The following is a 21922-nucleotide window of genomic DNA, read 5'->3' on the forward strand; positions in this document are numbered from 1 at the left end:
CCTGATTTGCGCTTAGGAGCCAAAAGGCCCTGGAAAAGGGGGAAGAGAGCTCCGCGGTGTCCCCGTCAGAAAAACGGGGTGACTTTCAGACGACGGGCACGGAACGGGTACCGGCGCGAAGGCCTTTCCAAAGACACGTGGAGGCCAATTGTCGCGAGTTACGGTTGCTAAGCAACCGCGCGACCTCTCGGCCAATCGGGGAGCCGCTCCGCGTTGCCGGGGCTACAGCGTCTTGGCAACGCCGCATTCAGGCCGGGAAGCCGCGAAGTGCAACTTTGCAAGCGGGCCGCGGGCATTCCGAGCATCTTTCTCCCGCTCGCGGTGGGAACCTCCTTAACTCTGCTCCAGCCACTTTTCGGCCCATAATGACGTCGCAGAACGGAGGAGAAGGTTGGTTTCTTCTGCGTCGGGATAACCAGAATTTCTTTTATTTTTCTTGCAAAGAGATGCGGGAGTTTGTTTATTTATTTATTTATTTATTTATTTATTTATTTATTTATTTATTTATTTATTTACTTACTTACTTACTTACTTACTTACTTACTTACTTACTTACTTACTTACTTACTTACTTACTTACTTACTTGTTTGTTTGTTTGTTTGTTTGTTTGTTTGTTTCAATTTCTATACCCCCCTTCTCCAAATAGGACTCAGGGCGGTGAACAGCCAAAGTAAAAAAAAAAACAGGACATACAAAATTTAAAAACAGTTTAAAATAATTAAATATTTTGGCCGTAAATTAAAACAACCCAATTTAAAGTCAATTTAAAATTTAACTCAAGCTTGTTGGAAGGATTAGCCCAGAAAAAAACAGCATTCTCAGTGCTGGCTTCCTACAACCCCCCTGCAAGAGAGATTAGCTTGAGAAAGTAGGGTTGGTCATCCAGCAATGCAAGTGGAACTTGATCTGGCCTTTCCGAGGCAGCAGCCCTCATTCTGCAGAGTATCAGGTTGTCTTCAAGGCACGATTGCCATGCGCTGTGTTTCCAGTTGCCTTGTGAACGGAGTTAATCTGCTTTCTGAATTTACGCAACCTACATTGGCTTAAGAGGAAACAAAAAAGTCAAATGTAATAAGTAGGTAAGTAATAAGCATAATGTGCTGAACCACAAACTAGCTCCAGGCAAACCAACCAAGGAGAACACACAAAGTTATGCAAGCAACAAACTACAGGATAGTTAGAAGTACCAACCTGTAGCATCCTGTGCAAATATTCCGAGTGAGCACTTTTACATCATCGCAGATATATAGTATTTCCACTCATTGGAACAATTGCAATTTTAATCATGGCCTCAGCAAAATATACTAATTATCTATCTATCTATCTACCTACCTACCTACCTACCTATCATCTATCTATCTGTATTTATCTCTATCATCTATCTATCATCTATATCAATCAATCAATCAATCAATCATCTATCTATATTTATCTATCTATCATCTATCTGATGATAGATAGATAAATATGATCTATCTATCATCTATCTATCTACCTACCTACCTACCTATCATCTATCTATCTATATTTATCTATCATCTATCATCTATCATCTATCTATCTATCTATCTATCTATCTATCTATCTATCTACCTACCTATCATCTATCTATCTATCTATCTATCTATCTATCTATCTATCTGCCTACCTACCTACCTACCTACCTACCTATCTATATTTATCTATCTATCATCTATCATCTATATCAATCAATCAATCAATCATCTATATTTATCTATCTATCTATATCTATCATCCATCTATCTGTCTATCTATCTATCTATCTATCTATCTATCTATCTATCTATCTATCTATCTCATTCATCCACCCACCCACCCACTCATCCATCCATGGATTGAGTTCTATTTAGTTTAATAAACTAAATACATAAAACTTTTTCTGTTTCACCTTGTTCCACTGTGATATTGTATTTACCCCTTCATGTTGCTTTCTACAATATGTCCCATTTTTGAATTAAGATTCACATCTGGTCAGTTTACCATATAAGTTATTAAATAAAATAAACAGATATATAAATAATTACAAATTAAATACTGCACTTTGTGTAGATATGTGTGTGTTTGTGTATGAGAGAGAGAGATTTAGATTTGTAAGAGGCTGAAACAAAAGGTGTTTAATATATTAAAGTATGAAATAATATTTGTTTTATAAATAATTTTTATTTATACAGTAAATAATATGTATTTATTATTATATGTTAAACTTGGATGTATAGCCTTTCATAGGGGACATGGGCCCAAACAACTGTGGGGCTAGTTGGCCCCATGAAAAGTCCCCCCACATGTATTACCCTGTTTCCCCCAAAATTATCAGACATCTCCTGATAATAAGCCCAATCAGGCTTTTGAGCGCATGCCTTAAAATAAGCCTCCCCTGAAAATAAGCCCTCCCCGAAAATATTTAAACACATGTGCAGCTGGTCCCCCCCATTTCCTCTGGTTTCCTCCACACACCCCAAAATAATAAGACCTCCCTGAAAATAAGGCCAAGCGCTTATTTCGGGGTTCAAAAAAAATATAAGACAGGGTCTTATTTTCGGGGAAACACGAACTTCAAATTCCCACATTCCCCAGGCATCCATGCTGACTGTTTTAACTACTTTTGAGACACTCAAAATCACTCTGCATCTGCTACTTCAGCTGGAATAATAAATTTACGTCACTTTTCTGTATATTTTCCCTAAGATACTTACAAGGTGGCCTGGATGGTTTCCCATGGAAAAAAAAAAAAAACAGAAATGAGAGAACAGCCTGTGCTTGCCTATCTTATCTTCCTCTCTCTCAGAGGTTTCTGTGGTGTGGGGTAAACTTTTATGTGGGTCGCCAAAGTTGCCACTTGAACTGATCCACCTGCACCAATGTACAATTGCAGACTGGCACCCTGGCACAAAGTTTTTTTTTTTTTTAATTTGATTTATATGCCGCCCTTCTCCGGAGACTCAGGGCGACTTACAATGCGCTAAGCAATAGCCTTCATACTTTTGTATATTTATACAAAGTCAGCTTATTGCCCCCACAAACTGGGTCCTCAATTTACCTACCTTAGAAAGGATGGAAGGCTGAGTCAACCTTGAGCCTGGTGAGATTCGAACCTGCAGTAATTGCAGGCAGCTGTGTTAATAACAGGGTGCTTTAAACCACTGTACTACCAAGTGCGTCAACCTTGGTCTCTGTCAGTTCAATTTGATGCAAACCACAACAACTTTTCTGCTTTGGAACTCTCTCTCCCTGAAAGATGTCTGTGTCTCTAAAAGGAGGTTTAAAATCACCCTGTTCCTTTTTTTTTTTTTACTAGCGCTGAAGTAGTCCTCTACTTGTGACTGATTGCTTATTGATCATTTGTTACGACAGATTATAAAAAAAGATGGGACTTATGATCGGTTGCAAAGTTCCGAAGTATGAGCCTTTCTCCCGTCAGGTCATGCGGTGCATTTTGGTCACTCGACAATCGCCCTTCATTTATGGCAGTTTGCAGTGGCCCATAGTCATGTGACTGATGTTTACTGCGGCATTCACTTAACAGCCGCTGAAAAAAAAGATCATAAAATCCGGTCTAGTCATGTGGTGACCCGCTTTATGATGTCACAATTTATGACTGAGAAATTGTGGGCTCAGTTATGGTCATAACTTGAAGACTTCTTGTAATGGCTTTCATCTTGAGTGGCTTGCTTAATTTTCTCTAGTTGTGTTAGGAAATGGTAATTTACTAACTTGTTGGGTTGGCAATATATAAAACCTCAATATAACTTTAAGACTGTATTGCTGTATTTTTTTTTTTTAAATTTGATTTATATGCCGCCCTTCTCCGGAGACTCAGGGCGGCTTACAATGCGCTAAGCAATAGCCTTCATTCTTTTGTATATTTATACAAAGTCAGCTTATTGCCCCCACAAACTGGGTCCTCAATTTACCTACCTTAGAAAGGATGGAAGGCTGTGTCAACCTTGAGCCTGGCGAGATTCAAACCTTGTATTGCATCAAACTGTGTCCTGATTGGTTAGCTTTGTAGCCAATGTCCTTAAGAGAGAGCTTGAAACATGGTTAGTTTCTCTTTGCTACTCTCTGCTACTCTCTCTGCTACTTTTTGCTGAACGTTACTGATCGTTACTGCTATTTGCTACTGTTTGCAACTGTTTATTATGTATGACTACAACGACTGGTAAGAAGACTTTGTTATTGGAGTATCCCTGGACTATTGTTTTACTATCTACTGCTTTATCTGTGTATGGCCTGGACTGTTTATTGGACTGTGCCTTATTACTATTTCCTAAAAGTAAACACAACTCAGTGTATCTGTGTATTGGCTATGATTATTTGCAACTGCTCTCAGTCGCTTTCATGTGCACACCCTTGCTATTCTAGGGTTGCTAATTTCTCAACAAGTTGGTTTTTCCAGCTTTCCCTCATTGCATTGTGCCACCTCGGCTCCTCAGCAAGTACCGTATTTTTCAGAGTATAAGACGCTCTGGAGTATAAGACGCACCTTATTTTTAGGGGAGGAAAATAAGAAGAAAAAAAAAATTCTGCTTGAGAGGCTCTCCATTTGAGAAGCTGCTCCAAAAGCTCTGTTTGCAAAGGCAGCCTCTCTTTTGGAGGCTGTTTGAGAGGCTGGCAGGTGGGCGGAGCTACATTCAGTGTATAAGACGCATCTAAATTTTCACCCTCTTTTGGGGGGGGGGAAGTGCATCTTATACTCTGAAAAATACGGTAACTAACAGAGGCCTCTTTTTTGTTCAACCTCTTTCTTTGTCCTCCCTTATTTCTTGCAGGAATGATGTCCAGAGTGGTGAATGCATGTGATTTCAAGACTTTATGCCCTCAGTCCCATGGGATTGTCTTCAATGCCAGAGTCCAATCCAACTCATCAGGGCGATCGTCCACACGGAGTAGCAGCAGCAGCAGCAAGAGCAGCAGTGAAAGCTCTGTCCAATCTGACTCAAGTAAGGACCTTCTTGATCAGTGTTTCTCAACCTTGGAAGCTTGAAGATGGGTGGACTTCAACTCCCAGAATTCCCCCAGCCAGGCAAAAGATTTCAGACCGAACCTTCCCCTGTTGGAGAAAGCATTTGCAACCAGCAATGGTTATGCCTTGGAGCAGTGGTTCCAGGGGTGCTATTCAGTGGTGGGTTTCAAAAATTTTTACTACCGGTTCTGTGGGTGTGGCTTGGTGGGCATGGCATGGCTTGGTGGGCGTAGCTTGGTGGGCGTGGCAGGGGAAGGTTACTGCAAAATCCCCATTTCCCCCCGATCAGCTGGGACTTGGGAGGCAGAGAATAGATGGGGGTGGGGCCAGTCAGAATTTTTACTACCGGTTCAAGGAACTACTCAAAATTTCCGCTACCGGTTCTCCAGAACTGGTCAGAATCTGCTGAAACCCACCTCTGGTGCGATTCAGCAGGTTCTGACAGGTTCTGAAGAACCAGTAGCGGAAAATTTGAGTAGTTTGGAGAACCGGCAAATACCACCTCTGGCTGGCCCCAGAGTGGGGTGGGAATGGAGATTTTGCAATATCTTTCTCCTGGAGTGGGGAGGGAATGGGGATTTTGCAGTATCCTTCCCCTGCCATGCCCACCAAGCCACACCATGCCCCCAGAACCAGTAGTAAAAAAAATTCAATTCCACCACTGAGTGATTCTCAACCTTTTCTTCACCACCGAACCCCCTTTTCTGGCCACAGATCCCCAAAACTTAAGATTTAAATCACAACATTCCATAAACCTTCTCCATAACAATCATAATCACAAACCTTTGTGGACTCCCTGTGGTGACATCACGCCCCCCCCCCCCCCAAGGAGTCTATGGACCCCAGGTTGAGAACCCCTGCCTTAGGGAAATGGCTGAAACGGACATAGTGAAGTTGAGTGATGCTTTTATGAGGCCTAGTCGCTTTGGCACAAAACATCATACAACCTTCAGTTTTCAAAAGCTCATCTCTAGGCAAAAGATTGCAAAAAGTAGTGAGTGAAGGAAGATACCGGTGGCATCGTTTGCTTTGCCTTCTGTTAATGTACCTTACCCCACATCAACAATCCAGTCTCAAAATGAAGATTAACTCTTCATTTATAAATAAACTCTATGTATTTGTTCACAATAGTTTTCTTTATATTCCTGCAAACAAGTAGTCTTTGAATTACTACTGGTCTTCACAGTTACAATGGACTTCAAAAAAACCTAGCATCGTTTTTGGAGTATAAGACGCATCCGAGTATAAGACGCACCTTAGTTTTTGGGGAGGAAAATAAGAAAAAAGCTGATTGGCAGGTGGATGAGCCTCCTGGAATACCCACAATCAGCTGTTCTCAGAGGTGAATTTTAGCAATAGGTTCGTTGGTTGTGAGCTCTGTGCCTTGCTTTTTTTTCTGCCTCTGAAACTTCTGAAACTCTGTTTCAGGAAAAACTTTTTTTCCTGCCTCTGAAAGCCTCCGAAACAGAGCTTCAGAAAAAAAGCCTCTGAAGCTCTGTTTGGGGGCTTCTTTTCTGAAGCTTCTTTTCTGATGCTTTTTTCAGCCTCTGAAACCTCAGTTTGAGAAGATGGGTGGGGCTACATCTGGAGTATAAGACACACATGATTTTCACCCTCTTTTTTGGGGGGGAAAGGTGCGTCTTATACTCAAAAAAATATGGTACTTACCACCTGTCCCCAAAGTTACCACTGCCCCCTGATGGTCACATGATCACATTTCAAGTGTTTGGCCACCAGCTTGCATTTACAACTGGTTGCAGCGTCCCCAGGTCACTGGCAGAAAATGGCAAAAAATGACCATCTGGTATTCTGAATTTGCATAACAATATGATTCAATTAATCATCATAAAAATGGATGTAAAATCGAATTTGGTCATGACCAAAACAACTTACAACCAAAACTCCAGCTCTTGTTGTGGCCATAAATTGAAGGCTACTTGTAAAGAAAAGATTTGCTTTGGAATGGTTTGCATTCCATTCTGCATCTTAAATTTTATATTCAATTTGTATCTATTGTTAAGAAGGCTTTATAACTCATACTATCTTTTGCAGCTGCTTCTGTCAAGTCTGCCCCTGATTCCACGCTGTCACCCGATGTTATTGAGCAGATTTTGCTTCAGAAAATAATTGCAAAAGAAGATGAAATCAAAAAAGCATTTCAGATTATTGATATCGATCAGACACTGAAGATCACTAAGGGTGAATTTAGAAGAGTGATTGAAACATTCATTTTACCTCTGACAGATGAGCAGTTTAATGTGGTGCTGGCAAAGGTATGTGTTCACATGACGGCTGCACACATAAATGTATTTGTATGATTGAATTCAATTCAGTAATGCATTGGTTGACTGTATTCCATTAAAGAAATTATAGTTACTCAGGATGATTTAACTAATAAATTAAATCTGCAGGAAATTGCATTGTAATAAAATAGTAGCTCTGCATAAGGTGATGCATTACATATTTAGGCCTGAGATCAGGGTGGGCTTCAAAAATTTTAGCAAGGGGTTCTCTGCCCAGTTGCTGGGTGGGCATGGCCATGATGGGTGTGGCCTAGTTGGCCTCCTGCACCATGGCGGGGGGGGGGCATTTTTGCCCTCCCCGGGCTCTGGAGGCTTTCCTCGAGCCCCCGGGAAGGTGAAAACGGCCTCCCCAGGCTCCAGAGGCCCTCTGGAGGTGAGAAATGGGCCTGTTTCTGGCCTTCCCGAACTTCTGGTAGGCCCGTTTTTCACCCTCCCCGAGCCTCCGTGCATGCCCTGCACTTACCTGTATCCAAAATGGGCCGTGTGGGGACTCCTGGGAGAGGCGGGGCCAGCCAGGAGTGGGATTTGGGGGTTCTCTGAACTGCACAGAGTCTTAGCTAGAGGTTCTCCCGAACCCCTGTGAACCCCCTGGCTGTGATATCCTGGTGATTTCCCGGTGTAAATGGCATGTGGGAAGGACCTTGGGAGACTGGGGTTGGGGTGGGGAGAGATGCTGCCTAGGGAATGATTGGATAAGAGATGGCACAGCCTGCAGCTGCACAATGGGCAGAAAAAGAAAGTCCAAAAGGAAACCCCTTAACTACTCAGGCTGCAAAAGAGACAACAGTAGATTTGTACTATAGGACAAGGGTCCCCAACTCCCGGGCCACAGCCCACTCCTGGGCCGTCACCTGTTCAGAACCGGGCCTCACAAGCGGCTGGCTGGTGCACATGCATGTGTAGCTTGACTTGCACAAGGGGTGGTCCAGTGCACATACGTGTGCAGCTTGACTTGCATGGGCAGTGTGCACATGCATAACTTACACAGGTTGTTTCCCCTCTCCTTCTCCCCCCATCAGGCAGCTAAACTGCAAAGGTAATCACTGTTGTAGATTTCCTTAATGTAGCCACACAATAAAGTCAAATTAGCTCATTTGATTGTGTTTTTGTCTTGTCTACCTGGGAAGGCTGATATCTGTTCAATCTGATCTGACCTGGCTTATGTTTTTCAAAATTAAACACCTACAACAGAATGAGCCCACCATCTCCTGACTCTCCAACTGTCACTATCATTCATGGACATGTCTGTGTCGTCTTCTTGACCACAGAGTCAAAGTACCGTATTTTTCAGAGTATAAGACGCACCTTTTTCCCCCCAAAAAGAGGGTGAAAATCTGGATGCCTTTTATACTCCGAATGTAGCCCCACCCAACCTTGCAAATGGAGATTTCAGAGGCTGAAGGAAGCCTCTTAAAGAAGCTTCAGAAAAAAATCCTCAGAAATGAAGCTTCAGAAAAAAAGCTTCTGAAAATAATAATATGGCAAGCAACAAAAGAAGAATCAGTAAAGGTTCTAAACAAACTATGCTAACAAATCTGGAGAATGCCACAATCACCAACAGATCAGAAGAGGTTAATCTACATACCACCAAAGAAAGGAGATTGAACAGAGTACAGATAGTCCTTCAGAATAAAAGCCTCTGAAAGAAGCTTCAGAAAAAAAAGCCTCCAAACAGAGCTTCAGAAAAAAAGCCTTTTTTTCTGAAGCTCTGTTTCTGAGGCTTTCAGAGGCAGAAAAAAAAGTTGTTTTCTGAAACAGAGTTTTAGAAGTTTCAGAGGCAGAAAAAAAAGCAAGGCACAGAGCTCACAACCAACGAACCTGTTGCTAAAATTCACCTCTGGAAACAGCTGTTTGGGGGTATTCCGGGAGGCCGATCCACCTGCCAATCAGTTTTTTTCTTATTTTCCTCCCCAAAAACTAAGGTGCGTCTTATACTCCGGTGCGTTTTATACTCCGAAAAATATGGTAGTTCATTATTGCTGTCCTCCAAGATATGGATATTGTTTTTTGTTTTGACTTCTCAGTTTAATATAGAGCCCCCTGGGATTTTTCTAGTGGTCTTCCTTCCAAATACTAGCTGGATTTCACCCTGCTTAGCTTTTTGAGATCAACCAAGGCTAGTTATTAGCAGCAGAATAATAGCCTTTGTTTTGAGATATGTATGTTTAGAAAGTGATCATAGCAGATGGTAGCCAACTTGACTGCTGTTGTGAAGAGAAACAGAATGTACAATGCTTTATCACACAGGAAGTATTGTAGCCCGGGAACATTTTATTACTTAACTCCTTGGAATGAATGATTTAATTATAAAATTAGAGACCTCAGATATTTTTGTCTTAAGAATTCTAACTGAATTAATACTCCTGTTAAATAGATGCAGTATGTCAAAAAGTTATATAATAAGATAAATCCACCTGAAACCCGCGTAGGATTTGAAATAGTTTGATATAAATTATAATAGGTAATATTGAGAACATTTGAGATTGCAAAAATTTTGATGCAAGAGATTAACTGTTTGGTGAAATTATTTATTTGGAAATATATAACCAAAAACAAGTGATTATGCTTTTAATTATATACTACTGAAGGGAAGAATGAGAAGGGATGGACACGATCATTGTCCACTATGTTGAAACATTATCTCAAAGTAATCAGCTTTTTTTAAAAAATCAAAACAGGTTCCAGGAATTACCAGAGTTACAGTTCCATATGTTGAGTTCTTGTCAATGTTTTCGAGGCCCATCAGTAATGTCAACGGAAAGTAAGGATGTTTATTTATTTATTTATTTATTTGATTTGATTTCTATACCGCCCTACTCCCGAAGGACTCAGGGCGGTGCACAGCCAAACAATAAAATACATACATACAAAATTTAAAAGTGGAATTAAAATCAAATTAAACAGTTTTGGCCCAGACAAATTAAAACCCCAATCAATTTAAAACCAATTTTAAAATTTAAATATATAAAATACTAAAAAATATTAAAAAATTAAAAATCTTTTATAAAAGAGGGAGAAAATTAGGCCAGGCCCACATGGTGAAATAAAAAGGTCTTTAAGGCGCGGCGGAAGGTGCGCAGATCCGGGATCCTCCGTATCTCCGGAGGGAGCTCGTTCCAGATAATAGGCTCTCCCCCTGGGGGCCGCCAGTCGGCATTGTTTGATTGTTGTTGATTTAATTTATTTTTTGCTGTTTTAAGTAACAGAGAAATCAAAATAGCAAAATATGAATAGCAAAGTATATGACTGCCAGTGTAAATCGCATTTACTTACAGCAGCAAACAAGCAAAATTAGGCAAACAAGAGAGAAAGGCAAACACTTGTCTTGGGCTGCTGTTTTCAGCAGAAACTCCACAACAGACCTGCTTTTCTGGTCAAGACTGAAGGACCAGCTTGTCCGGCCAGATACTGCCTCATGTTTCTAAGCAAAACTGGATGGTCTTTATCTCCCATCAATATGTATTTGATAGACTTTTATCTCATCTAAATGCAATATACCTAGCACACTTTATTCCATGACAGAATATCACCCAATGACCTTCCATGGCTGAGGATGGATTTGAACCTGAGTCTCCCAGACCTTGTCCAACTCTTAACTGCACTGGCTCTCTCAGATTATAATTTCATCTAGGCCAGGGGTGTCAAATTCAAGGCCCGGAGGCCGGATTTGACCCCGCGGAGTGCTTACATCTGGCCTGCGGGGCCACCTTGGAAACAGCAAAAGACTAGCCTGTGGGGCCTCTGCTAGTGAAAACGGAGCTCGGGAGGGTTGCGTGAGGCATTCCTGAGCTCCGTTTTCACTGGTAGAGGGTTGCAGGAAGCCGTCGCAGCTGAAAATGGAGCTTGGGAGCCCGTTTTCACTCACACAGGTCTCGGGCCATTGCCTGCGCCCCTGACATGAGTGATGTTGAGTTGGCCATGCCCCGCCCCCAGCCTTACTGAGGTCAAACACAACCCTGATGTGGCCCTCAATGAAATTGAGTTTGACACCCCTGATCTAGGCTGTTTTAGTTGGCTACAATCAATAGATGTATTTTCTGTGGGTTTAAAGACAGTGTAAAAACCACATTGGTTTCTCGTCTTTACACTCTCCAGTGGGTTGCACTTCAGCCAGATTAGATTCACCAAAGTAGGGTCCAAAAAACCAAGATAGTCTCCCTGATCATATGATTAGAGCCCCAAAGAAACTTGCTTTCTGTAATATATTCTACGTTCATACCAGGGGTGGGTTCTACTTACTTTTACTACCAGTTCGCAACGGAATCGCACAAACTGAGAAGCTTCTGCGCATTCACAGATCTCCGATGATGACATCCGGGGCAGTGGGTGGGGCCTCCTGCTAATTTTACTACCGGTTCTTGCGAGCCGGTCTGAACCGGGGGCAAGCCACCATTGTTTCATGCATTACTGCTGGGAAAGCAAAATGCTCTTTCTCTCTTTCTTATGCCAGGGTGTTTGAGGAGATGAGCTAAGGAAGGATTCTGATCTGAACAATGACCTAAAACTAAATTAAATAAAATTCAGGGCTGTGAATCTTGTGCTTCAGTTGTTTTGTTTCCTCAAATTGGCTGAAGGACATAGAATCTGTTGGCAGCACTTAAACCAGCACTTCTTCCCCAAGGACCAAAAGCTTTGAGATGTGGCACCGAGGTGTGGATATTTGTGCCTCCTATTCCTCTGAGGAACCTTCCAGACGTGGCCTGTGAAGTGTTGCACAGTCTCACAAATGCTGCATAATTGACGACACTGTGTAGAAATAAATCCTTAGAGCAGTGTTTCTCAAACGTGGCCACTTGAACTGTGTGGACTTCATGCTGGCTGGGGAATTCTGGGAGTTGAAGTCCACGCATCTTCAATTTGCCAAGGTGAAGAAACTCTGCCTTACAGCATACTTGCATTGTTCTTTGCTCATTTTGCAAACCAATATTAAAAGCTGAGGTAGAAGAAATGATGGGAAACCCACTGTAGACAGACAGGGGGAGCTGTGGGCAGGGGGGGGAAGGAGAGAGATTTAGTTTTATTCAGTATCTGAAACTTAGTTCTTTTTTCTTCTGTGCTGCCGAAGACGGGGATGATTTAAATCAGGGAAAGGATTCGGTGCAGAGGTTTACATTCTCTGCTTCGTGTCAGAATTCCTCTCTTTTTGGTTGTTCAAACTAGAACTAAAGAGGAAGATGTAAAAAAATTCCCTGTAAGTCTCCTGGTTCCTGATCTAGATTTCTCCTCAGAAGCAGCTGTGGCCAGGGGTGAAATGCTACCAGTTCGCAATGGTTTGGGCGAACCAGTAATGATAAAAACTACCGGTTTGGCGAACTGTTAGTTAAAAAATGCTACTGGTTCATCTGAACGGTATTTCCGATGATCAGCTGTGCCACGCAGTTTATATTCGCTAAAAAGCAGGAAATCCTGCTTTCTAGTGAATCTAAATTGCGTGGCACAGCTGTTCCCCCCTTCGCTGTTCTACTTACCTTAGAAAAGGCTTCTTTTTCCATGCGAAGCGTGCATTTGGCACGCGCTGCGCATGTGCACGCAGCATTCTTTCGGTACGTAGTGTGCATGTGCATGCACAGCGTGCATTTGGCATGCACCGCGTATGCGCGGGCAGCAAACTGGTGGCAATCCGCAGAGGATTTCACCACTGGCTGTGGCCATTGCTCGCCACTGATCATGCTCAACTGCCACCTGGAGCTGGCAGCTCTATTTTCATCCCCAGCTAAAATTGTCGGTAAGAAGGCAGGCTTGATCAAAAAAACTGAGCGACCTTAATTTCTGGTTGGTTTTTCAGGTGGAATAATCTCCGAGAAAGTCGAACCAGGACCTTAAGCCAGATGGAGTGCCTCTTACGAGAGAAGGTACCACCCCACAAGGGGCTTCTTCCACCTTGAACAGGACCCCCGATGTTGCAAAACTCAAGAGTTAGTTGTAACTCAAAAGGGCCTCAACAGAAGGGGCCCCTTGCAAAACTTTTTGCCCTCAAATCCAAGGGCCTGCACTCTTGTTACTTATCTCCCAATCTCAGGACAGAGCAAAGGGCAATTCCCATGCATTTTTTGGAGACAGTGAAGGATTCAGAGCTATTCTTCTGCATTTGATGATCCTTGGCGTCTTAAGCGCTAGCTACTTGAAGATGTGTGGACTTCAACTCCCAGAATTCCCTAGCCAGCAAGGCATGGTGGGTAAAATTCTGGGAGTTGAAGTCCTCACATCTTCAAGTTGCTAAGCTTGAGAAAACATTGCTTTAGAAGATGAGGTCTGGATCAGGGGTGGGTTCTAATTTTTTTTACTACCGGTTCTGTGGGCGTGGCTTATTTTGTGGGTGTGGCTTGGAGGTCATGTGACTAGGTGGGCGTGGCTAGCTGGTCAGAGTCATTTCTGGAAGGTCCTCGCACTTACGACCAGTCCTCGCACTTAGGACCCGACTCATTTGTTTGCTTTTACCACTGATCAGCTGTAGGACGGCCCTTTGAAGCCCCGCGGCAGTTTTTTTAAACAGTTTTTTTCCCTCTAGTCATCAGCTGGGACTCAGGAGGCAGCAATAGATTGGGGGTGGGACCAAATAAAAGGTAAGAATAATGTGGGAAGGTGGAGGGGTGGGAGGGCAGGGGGGGAGAACCGGTTCGGTGATATCATATCGTCACCACTACCAGCTTGGCCGAACCGGACCGAACCGGGAGGAACCCACCACTGGTCTGGATACCTGGAACAGGATATTCATTGCCAATAGTAAAATGTCTGAATTGTGCTTCATTCAGGGTGAATTCTTCATGTTGGCCTAATCCTCCTGACCAGGGTTGGTTTCTCAGAGCTGTTTGAAGCAACAGTCTAACCTGAAGCTGTTGTTGCAGCCTGGCCTTAGCACACTGGCACCACCCAGTGTATGCCTGCATGGCCAGGTGGCTTTCTACCAGGTGCCAGACAAAGTCTCTGGCGAAGGGCATCTGTCTCTGGCACCCAAGATCTTGAGCTATTTGCATATTAAAGAACTGTCAAGACAGATTGCAGCCAAAACATGCTTTCATCACAGCAATGAAGCCTCTTCATCATCACCCAGGGCTTCAATGGCTGTGTTGTGCTTCAGTTTGGCTATAAAGGCGAATGAAGCAGCAGAGTCAACACTGAGTTGCCACGTTCATGAAGAATGTGAATAGAGTAGAATAGAATAGAATAGAATAGAACAGAACAGAACAATAGAATAGAATTATTGTTACTTTGAACGTACACTAATTGGCACACATTAAAATGAAATTTTATTGCATACAGCTCTCAAATGGTCACCGCCTCCAATATACACTACATAATCATGACTAAATAAATACATACATACATACGTAAAGGTAAAGGTTCCCCTCACATATATGTGCTAGTTGTTCCTGACTCTAGGGGGCGGTGCTCATCTCCGTTTCAAAGCCGAAGAGCCAGCGCTGTCCGAAGACGTCTCCGTGGTCATGTGGCCGGCATGACTAAAAGCCAAAGGTGCACGGAACGCTGTTACCTTCCCACCAAAGGCGGTCCCTATTTTTTCTACTTGCATTTTTTACGTGCTTTCGAACTGCTAGGTTGGCAGAAGCTGGGACAAGTAACAGGGGCTCATCCTGTTACGCGGCACTGGGGATTCGAACCGCTGAACTGCCGACCTTTCGATTGACAAGCTCAGCGTCTTAGTCACTGACCCACCACGTCCCTCACACACATACATAGTTATGCATATACCCATATATTATAGGACCCAGAGAAACAACACAGTCTAGTTCAGATGTATACATATACATGGCGAGAAAAACAAATCTTGCAAGTTTACCAGATGGATGGCATAGGGAACAAAGCTGTTACAGAATCTGGTACTCTTGCTAGAAATACTTCGAAACTTCCTCCCAGAGGGGAGCAACTGAAACAGACCGTAAAGTGGGTGTGTGGGGTCTCTAACAATGCTTTGAGCTCTAAGCACATAACGCTTATAAGCAGTATCCTGAATAACAGGAAGTGAGCTTCCTATAATCTTCTTGGCTGTCCTTACCACTCTCTGTATGGACTTTCTATCTGAGGCACTGCTGCTAACAAACTAAGCAGTGATGCGGTTTGTTAAAAGAGCCTGCGTTTCTGGGTTTCATGGGGGACACTAAGAGGTAAAGTTCATATACAGGCAGTCCTCGACTTACAACAGTTCATTTAGTGACTGTTCAAAGTTACAACGACACAGAAAAAAGTGACTTATGACCATTTTTCACACTTATGGTTGTTGCAGCGTCCCCATGGCTGCATGATCAAAATTCAAATGCATGGCAATTGGCTCATAGTTGCAAGGGTTGTGTGATCAGATTTTGCAACCTTCTGACCAGCAAATGGGGAAGCCAGATTCACTTAACAGCCATGTTACTAACTTAACAAATGCAGTGATTCATTTAACAACTGTGGCAAGAAAAGTCGTAAAATGGGACAAACTCACTTAAATGTTTCACTTAGCAACATAAATTTTGGGCTCCGTTGTGGTCATAACTCGAGGACTACCCATGTAGTTAAATCTCTAGCTTTAGTTATCCACATATTTATGGGAAAAAAAGCAAAGATGTAAAGTGAAATAAATGAAAAAGTAGGCAGGGCTAGGGCTTGGGTCCTCCTATCGCTTATTTATTTTCCAAGGATTAAAGTGGCCATTCACTAAATAAATGAATAAAAATAATCCATGCCTAGTAAATGCAAATCAAATAAACTTTATTATGGTCATTAACCAGTAGGTCTGGCACTACATAGACATGTCTATGTAAAATTCTTGAAAAGAATACGGAAATATCTTGTGGCTACTACTACTAATATTAGCTACAACTAATATTGTTGTTGTTAGTTGCGAAGTCATGTCCAACCCATCGCAACCCCATGGACAACGTTCCTCCAGGCCTTCTTGTCCTCTACCATCCTCTGGAGTCCATTTAAGCTCACGCCTACTGCTTCAGTGACTCCATCCAGCTATCTCGTTCTCTGTTGTCCCATTCTTCTTTTGCCCTCAATCGTTCCCAGCATTAGGCTCTTCTCCAGTGAGTCCTTCCTTCTCATTAGGTGGCCAAAGTATTTGAGTTTTATCTTTAGGATCTGGCCTTCTAAAGAGCAGTTAGGGTTGATCTCCTCTAGGACTGACCAGTTTGATCACCTTGCAGTCCAAGGGACTCGCAGAAGTCTTCTCCAGCACCATAGTTCAAATGCCTCAATTCTTTGGCGCTCAGTCTTCATTAGGGTCCAACTTTCACATCCATACATTGCAACTGGGAAAACCATAGCCTTGACTATACGCACTATTGTTGGCAGGGTGATGTCTCTGCTTTTTAGTATGCTGTCTAGATTTGCCATAGCTTTCCTCCCTAGGAACAAGCGTCTTTTAATTTCTTGGCTGCAGTCCCTATCTGCGGTGATCTTGGAGCCCAGGAAAATAAAATCTGTCACTACCTCCATTTCTTCCCCATCTATTTGCCAGGATCCTCTAATATTAGCCAGATATAACCCCGATGAAGCTTTCCAAAATCATCAAAGATTGGCCTGGTGCTGACCACATTATGTCATCATTAGAGCTGAAATTGGGCAGTGAAGAGATGGAGATAAGTAGGCTGGGTGAAATCTATCCCTAAATTCATCCAGGAATTGTCAGTTAGATTTGGGCCATCCCTGTCCTCAACAGCAGGACAGGGATAGCAATCTAGAACATTTATATGTCATCTACTTCCTTAACAAGCTTAACCTCTTCAGCATGCATTTATAAATTATTTGGGAAAGAGGTCTGTCATGTTTCTGTAAGTATCTTTGTAACCCTGTTGGTTTCTCTATATGTTTTATGCATGCCAATAGTTTGGTAATGCTCTAAGCTTATTGAAATTCTTCTGGTTCTGTTGAAATTCCTCTGTGCAGAGAAAATACTTATGCACATGTATATAGGTACATCTGGGACCTTATATTAACATATAGAGCAAAACAAGTCTTTGGTTTGATGTGGTGTGTCTCTGCTCTGACCAAACACCTGATTGTCTAGCATTCTGTGGCCACTTCTGACTGGCCAGATGTTTTACAAACATTACGTATGATGTATAAAAGTGATGGCTTTCTTCTAACGCTAATCAGAGATATATTGCTTCTCTAAATAGTGGTTCAATCTAGCCATCTTGAATTGAAGCAGGGGTGGGATTCTGCCAGTTCGGACTGGTTTGGGCACACTGGTAGCTCCGACGATCATCTGAGAGCGAACCGGTTGATTCCAACGATCAGCTGGGCCCACCCGCCCGCCCCTCTGCAATATCTACCTTTATTTCCTTTGTTTGAAGCCTGGCTGATTGGCATGGCAGCACAGATTGCTGCGCCTCAGCTGTTTTATTCACCGGAGCTTCAGTACAAGGTGCTGTTTTCAAATGTACTTTGTGCGTGCGGATCGCCCGTTTTGCGCATGTGCAAAGCGCACACAAAGTGAACCGGTTGTTACACTGGTTGAATCCCACCATTGGATTGAAGGATGGGGATAATTCCTATTACTCCGCGACCCCCTTGGATTTCTCACAGTAAAAAAAGAGGGCAGAATTCTCTTAGCTCTGTATAGATACAGTTGGAGGGGACAAAAAAGTCAAGATGGTGGCCAGTATGTCTGTCTGTCTTGTCTGTCCATCTGTCTGTGTGTATCTCTATCTTCAATCTTCTGTCTTATTAAAACTATATAGGCAATCCAGTTCTTCTGAAGAAAGTAGAGGCTTAAGAATTTGTTGATGCTTGGATTTGTCTGTTTTCTTTCCAACCTCAATTCTCTTGTCTATCTGGGCACCTTGTTTTTCTATCCTTGAATACTGAGGCAAATTTAAAAATTGCACAGAACTTTGTAGAAAACTGTGTCTAGGCTAGAGCAATCTTTCTCAATCTTGAGAACTTTAAAATATGTGGACTTCAAACTCCCAGAATTCTCCAGCCAGCATGCTGGCTAGGGAATTCTAGGAGTTGAAGTGGATACATCTTAAAGCATGCTGGTTAGGGAGTTCTGGGAGTTGAAGTCCACATATCTTAAAGTTGTCAGGGTTTTATTTATTTTATTTTATTTTATTTATTTGTCAAGCATATATAAGATAACAAATATAAGTATAAACATGATTATGAATGCAGGAAATGGATACGAATAAATGGGGACATTAGGACAGGGATGGTAGGCACATTAGTGCGCTTATGCACCCCCCTTACAGTCCTCTTAGGAATGGGGTGAGGTCAACAGTAGACAGTTTAAGGTTAAAGTTTTGGGGGGTTGGGGAGGAAATTACAGAGTCAGGTAGTGCATTCCAGGCATTGACCACTCTGTTGCTGAAGTCATATTTTCTGCAATCGAATTTGGAGCGGTTTACCTTAAGTCTGTATCTATTGTTTGCTCGTGTATTGTTGCGGTTGAAGCTAAAGTAGTAATTGACAGGTAGGACATTGTAGCAGATAATTTTGTGTACTATGCTTAGGTCAGACCGAAGGCAGCATAGTTCTAAGTTGTCTAAGACCAACATTTCAAGTCTGGTGGCATAAGAGATTCTGTTGTGAGCAGAGGAGTGGAAGACGCTTCTCGTGAAATATCTCTGGACTTGCTCAATTGTATTAATGTCCGATATGCAGTGCAGGTTCCAGACAGATGAGCTGCATTCGAGAATTGGTCCAGCAAATGTTTTGTATGCTCTAGTTAGCAATACAATATTACCAGAGAAGAAGCTACGCAAGATTAGGTTAACAACTCTTAATGCCTTTTTGGCAATGTTGTTACAGTGGGCTCTGGCACTTAGATCTTTAGAGATCTAAGGTCCTTTACAGAGTGAAGGTCATCTATGAGGAACAATGGTATAGAGAGCTGTGTTCAGCTTTCTGGGTTACAGAACAGATCATGCCTGGTTTAAAATCCAGCCATCCTTTCATTCTTTAAAAAAACCCAGCATCAGGAATCTCATTAGCATCACATCAACAGGGACTTCACATATGCAATAAACAACAGTATGTTAAGGTGTAAACATCTTTCTGCCAACATAAGGGCTTTTTCAATTGCCAGAACAATACAAAGCAGGCTGAGAAGAAATGAAAAGGGGGGAGAAAAGGTTTCCATCCCTTTTCCATTGTAAGGTTCTTTTTTTTTTCCCCTTTTCATTTTGTGTTTATGGGGATTTGAAAATAATCTAATTCTTTCCTATCTGGTTTGGCCCATCTTTACCAGCTGGTAAATAGGAAACATTCGCCATAGGAAGCCAATCCACCGCAGAGTGTAAACAGATGGAATCAATATAAAGTGACAAGTTAGACTGTGCTACTGAAAAGAATGGAGCCAAAATGAACAGCATAACAGTCGCTGTACTTATTTTGTTCCAATTCATTTGGTGCGGAATAGCACTTCATATCTCCACAGCTGTGGCCTTCCATATCTTTGATTTTTTTTTGTGTGTGTGTATAGGTTTTTTGGAAACAATTTCACTCTGGCTTTGGGGGAGGGAACAATTCCAAGGAATTTTTTTAATTTGTAATTTTTGTATTAAAAAGTTCAACCATAAAGTGATGCAAAAGCATATTTATTGCTTAGAAATTTGTTATTTTCTTTTTAGACCCTACGTCTGTGTTTCTATGAAAATACTTTAGATAGAAGCTTCTTTCTTGTGGTCTAGCACACATTAGCATTGTCCTCTGTATTCATTCTTTGTATTTAATTAATTGCATTGGGAAGGGCATGTTTGTTTGTTCATTTTTTAAACTGACAAAGACTTTGTAGAACTAATATTATAAACCACCAAGAATTATCTGCACGACTAAGGCTTTCTGGGATTTCCCACCCTAAATGGAGGAAAAACAACATTGAAATGGAAATGAAAAGGGGGTCTTCCAAGAAAGGTGAGCTGGTGGTCTGCAGTTAAAAAACCCAAACAAACCCAATTCCATGTTGTGCCTTCAAGGATTGTAGGTAAACCCTAGTTGCCGAACTTTGTACAGGCAGTCCTCAACGCATTGTAAGCCGCCCTGAGTCTCCGGAGAAGGGCGGCATATAAATCAAATAAAAAAAAAAAAAAAAAAACTTAGGACCACAATTGGGACCAGAATTTCAGTTGTAAGTCATTGCGGCCATAAGTCAAGTCACCACATGACCAGACTCAATTCCACTACTGTTTTACAACAACCATAAAGAGAGTCACTGTGGTTGTTATTTAGTACTCAGTGTTCAGCAAGAACTTTCTTTAGTTCAAAGAAGCCAGCCCAAAAATAGGTCAAGCTAAGAAATAGATCCTATAGAGATTCTAGGAATTCTACTTTATAATAGGGTCTCCTAGCAGAATCTTGAAAGCCCGTCCAGAACCTTTTTCTAAGGATCACAAGATTCTAACCCTAATAGAAAATGAAAAAGCTAAAGTGCCCTAGAACTAGAATTGAAACAGACAAACACCTGCCATATAACACCCCAGCAGGGGTGAAATCCAGCAGGTTCTGACAGGTTCTGGAGAACCGGTAGCGGAAATTTTGAACAGTTCGGAGAACTGGCAAATACCACCTCTGGCTGGCCCCAGAGTGGGTGGGAATGGAGATTTTGCAGTATCCTTCCCCCAGGAGTGGGGAGGGAATAGAGATTTTGCAGTATCCTTCCCCTGTCCCGCCCACCACGCCACGTCCACAGAACCGGTAGTAAAAAAAATTTGTATTTCAGCACTGCACCCCAGACTTAATATTTGTCAATTAGAAAGACAAGTCTGGATAGTGGACGTGGCAATACCTGGAGATAGCAGAATAGAAGAGAAGGAACTGCAGAAAATCGAAAATACAAAGACCTACAAATAGAAGTAGAATGACTGTGACAAAAGAAAGCAGACAGTTCCAGTAGTGATAGGCACTTCGGGTGCAACCCCAAAATATGGTGACAAAATCACCATCAGTCAATTGCAAAAGGCAGCTTTACTTGGAACAGCTTACATTCTGCAATAGCATCTTTAATACTATCAAACAATAACATCTGGCTATCCCAGGTCTTTGGGAGGGACTTGATAGGTGGGTAAAAATACCAAGTACAGTCTGAAGATCAGTCTGACTGCAATAAACCATAATATATATATTTTTTAATTTGATTTATATGCCGCCCTTCTCCGGAGACTCAGGGCGACTTACAATGCGTTAAGCAATAGCCTTCATACTTTTGTATATTTATACAAAGTCAGCTTATTGCCCCCACAAACTGGGTCCTCATTTAACCTACCTTAGAAAGGATGGAAGGCTCAGTCAACCTTGAGCCTGGTAAGATTCGATCTAAAAATTAGATATAAGTATCAGGGGTGGGTTCTACTTAACTTTACTACCGGTTCACAACGGGATCGCATTCAACATCCTAGATTCTTGGGAAAAACTCAGTGAGTATGAAATCCAACAGCTGTGATTTCACATTGCTGTGAACAGATAATGTATAAAATGCATATGTTATTTGACTCTCCAATGACTTATTTGTTTATAAGACATTCATTTAGAGTTGGAAGGGACCTTGGAGGTCTTCTGGTCCAACCCCCTGCTCAAGCAGGAGACCCCATACCATTTCAGACAAATGGTTGTCTAGTCTCTTTTTGAAAGCTTCCTCCCACAACTTCTGAAGCAAGCTTGGTTTAGTTGATTGCTCTTACTCTTAGGAAT

At 42.2% G+C, this 21922-nt stretch overlaps 1 protein-coding gene across 1 annotated transcript in view; it reads left to right on the plus strand.

Moving 5' to 3' along the window:
• Positions 1 to 365: 365 nt before the first annotated feature.
• EFCAB6 (EF-hand calcium binding domain 6) overlaps positions 366 to 21922 on the plus strand; it is a 146067-nt gene continuing 124510 nt past the window's right edge. The window contains exons 1-5 of the mRNA XM_070947318.1: positions 366 to 390; positions 4792 to 4962; positions 7038 to 7258; positions 9967 to 10049; positions 13074 to 13140. Of these exons, the coding sequence (XP_070803419.1) occupies positions 366 to 390; positions 4792 to 4962; positions 7038 to 7258; positions 9967 to 10049; positions 13074 to 13140 (567 nt within the window). The remainder of the gene's footprint in view (positions 391 to 4791; positions 4963 to 7037; positions 7259 to 9966; positions 10050 to 13073; positions 13141 to 21922) is intronic.

Source organism: Pituophis catenifer, unplaced genomic scaffold (assembly GCF_029215685.1).
Source record: "Pituophis catenifer annectens isolate HBS135680 unplaced genomic scaffold, rPitCat1.0.hap2 SCAF_7, whole genome shotgun sequence".
Classification (NCBI taxonomy): domain Eukaryota; kingdom Metazoa; phylum Chordata; class Lepidosauria; order Squamata; family Colubridae; genus Pituophis; species Pituophis catenifer.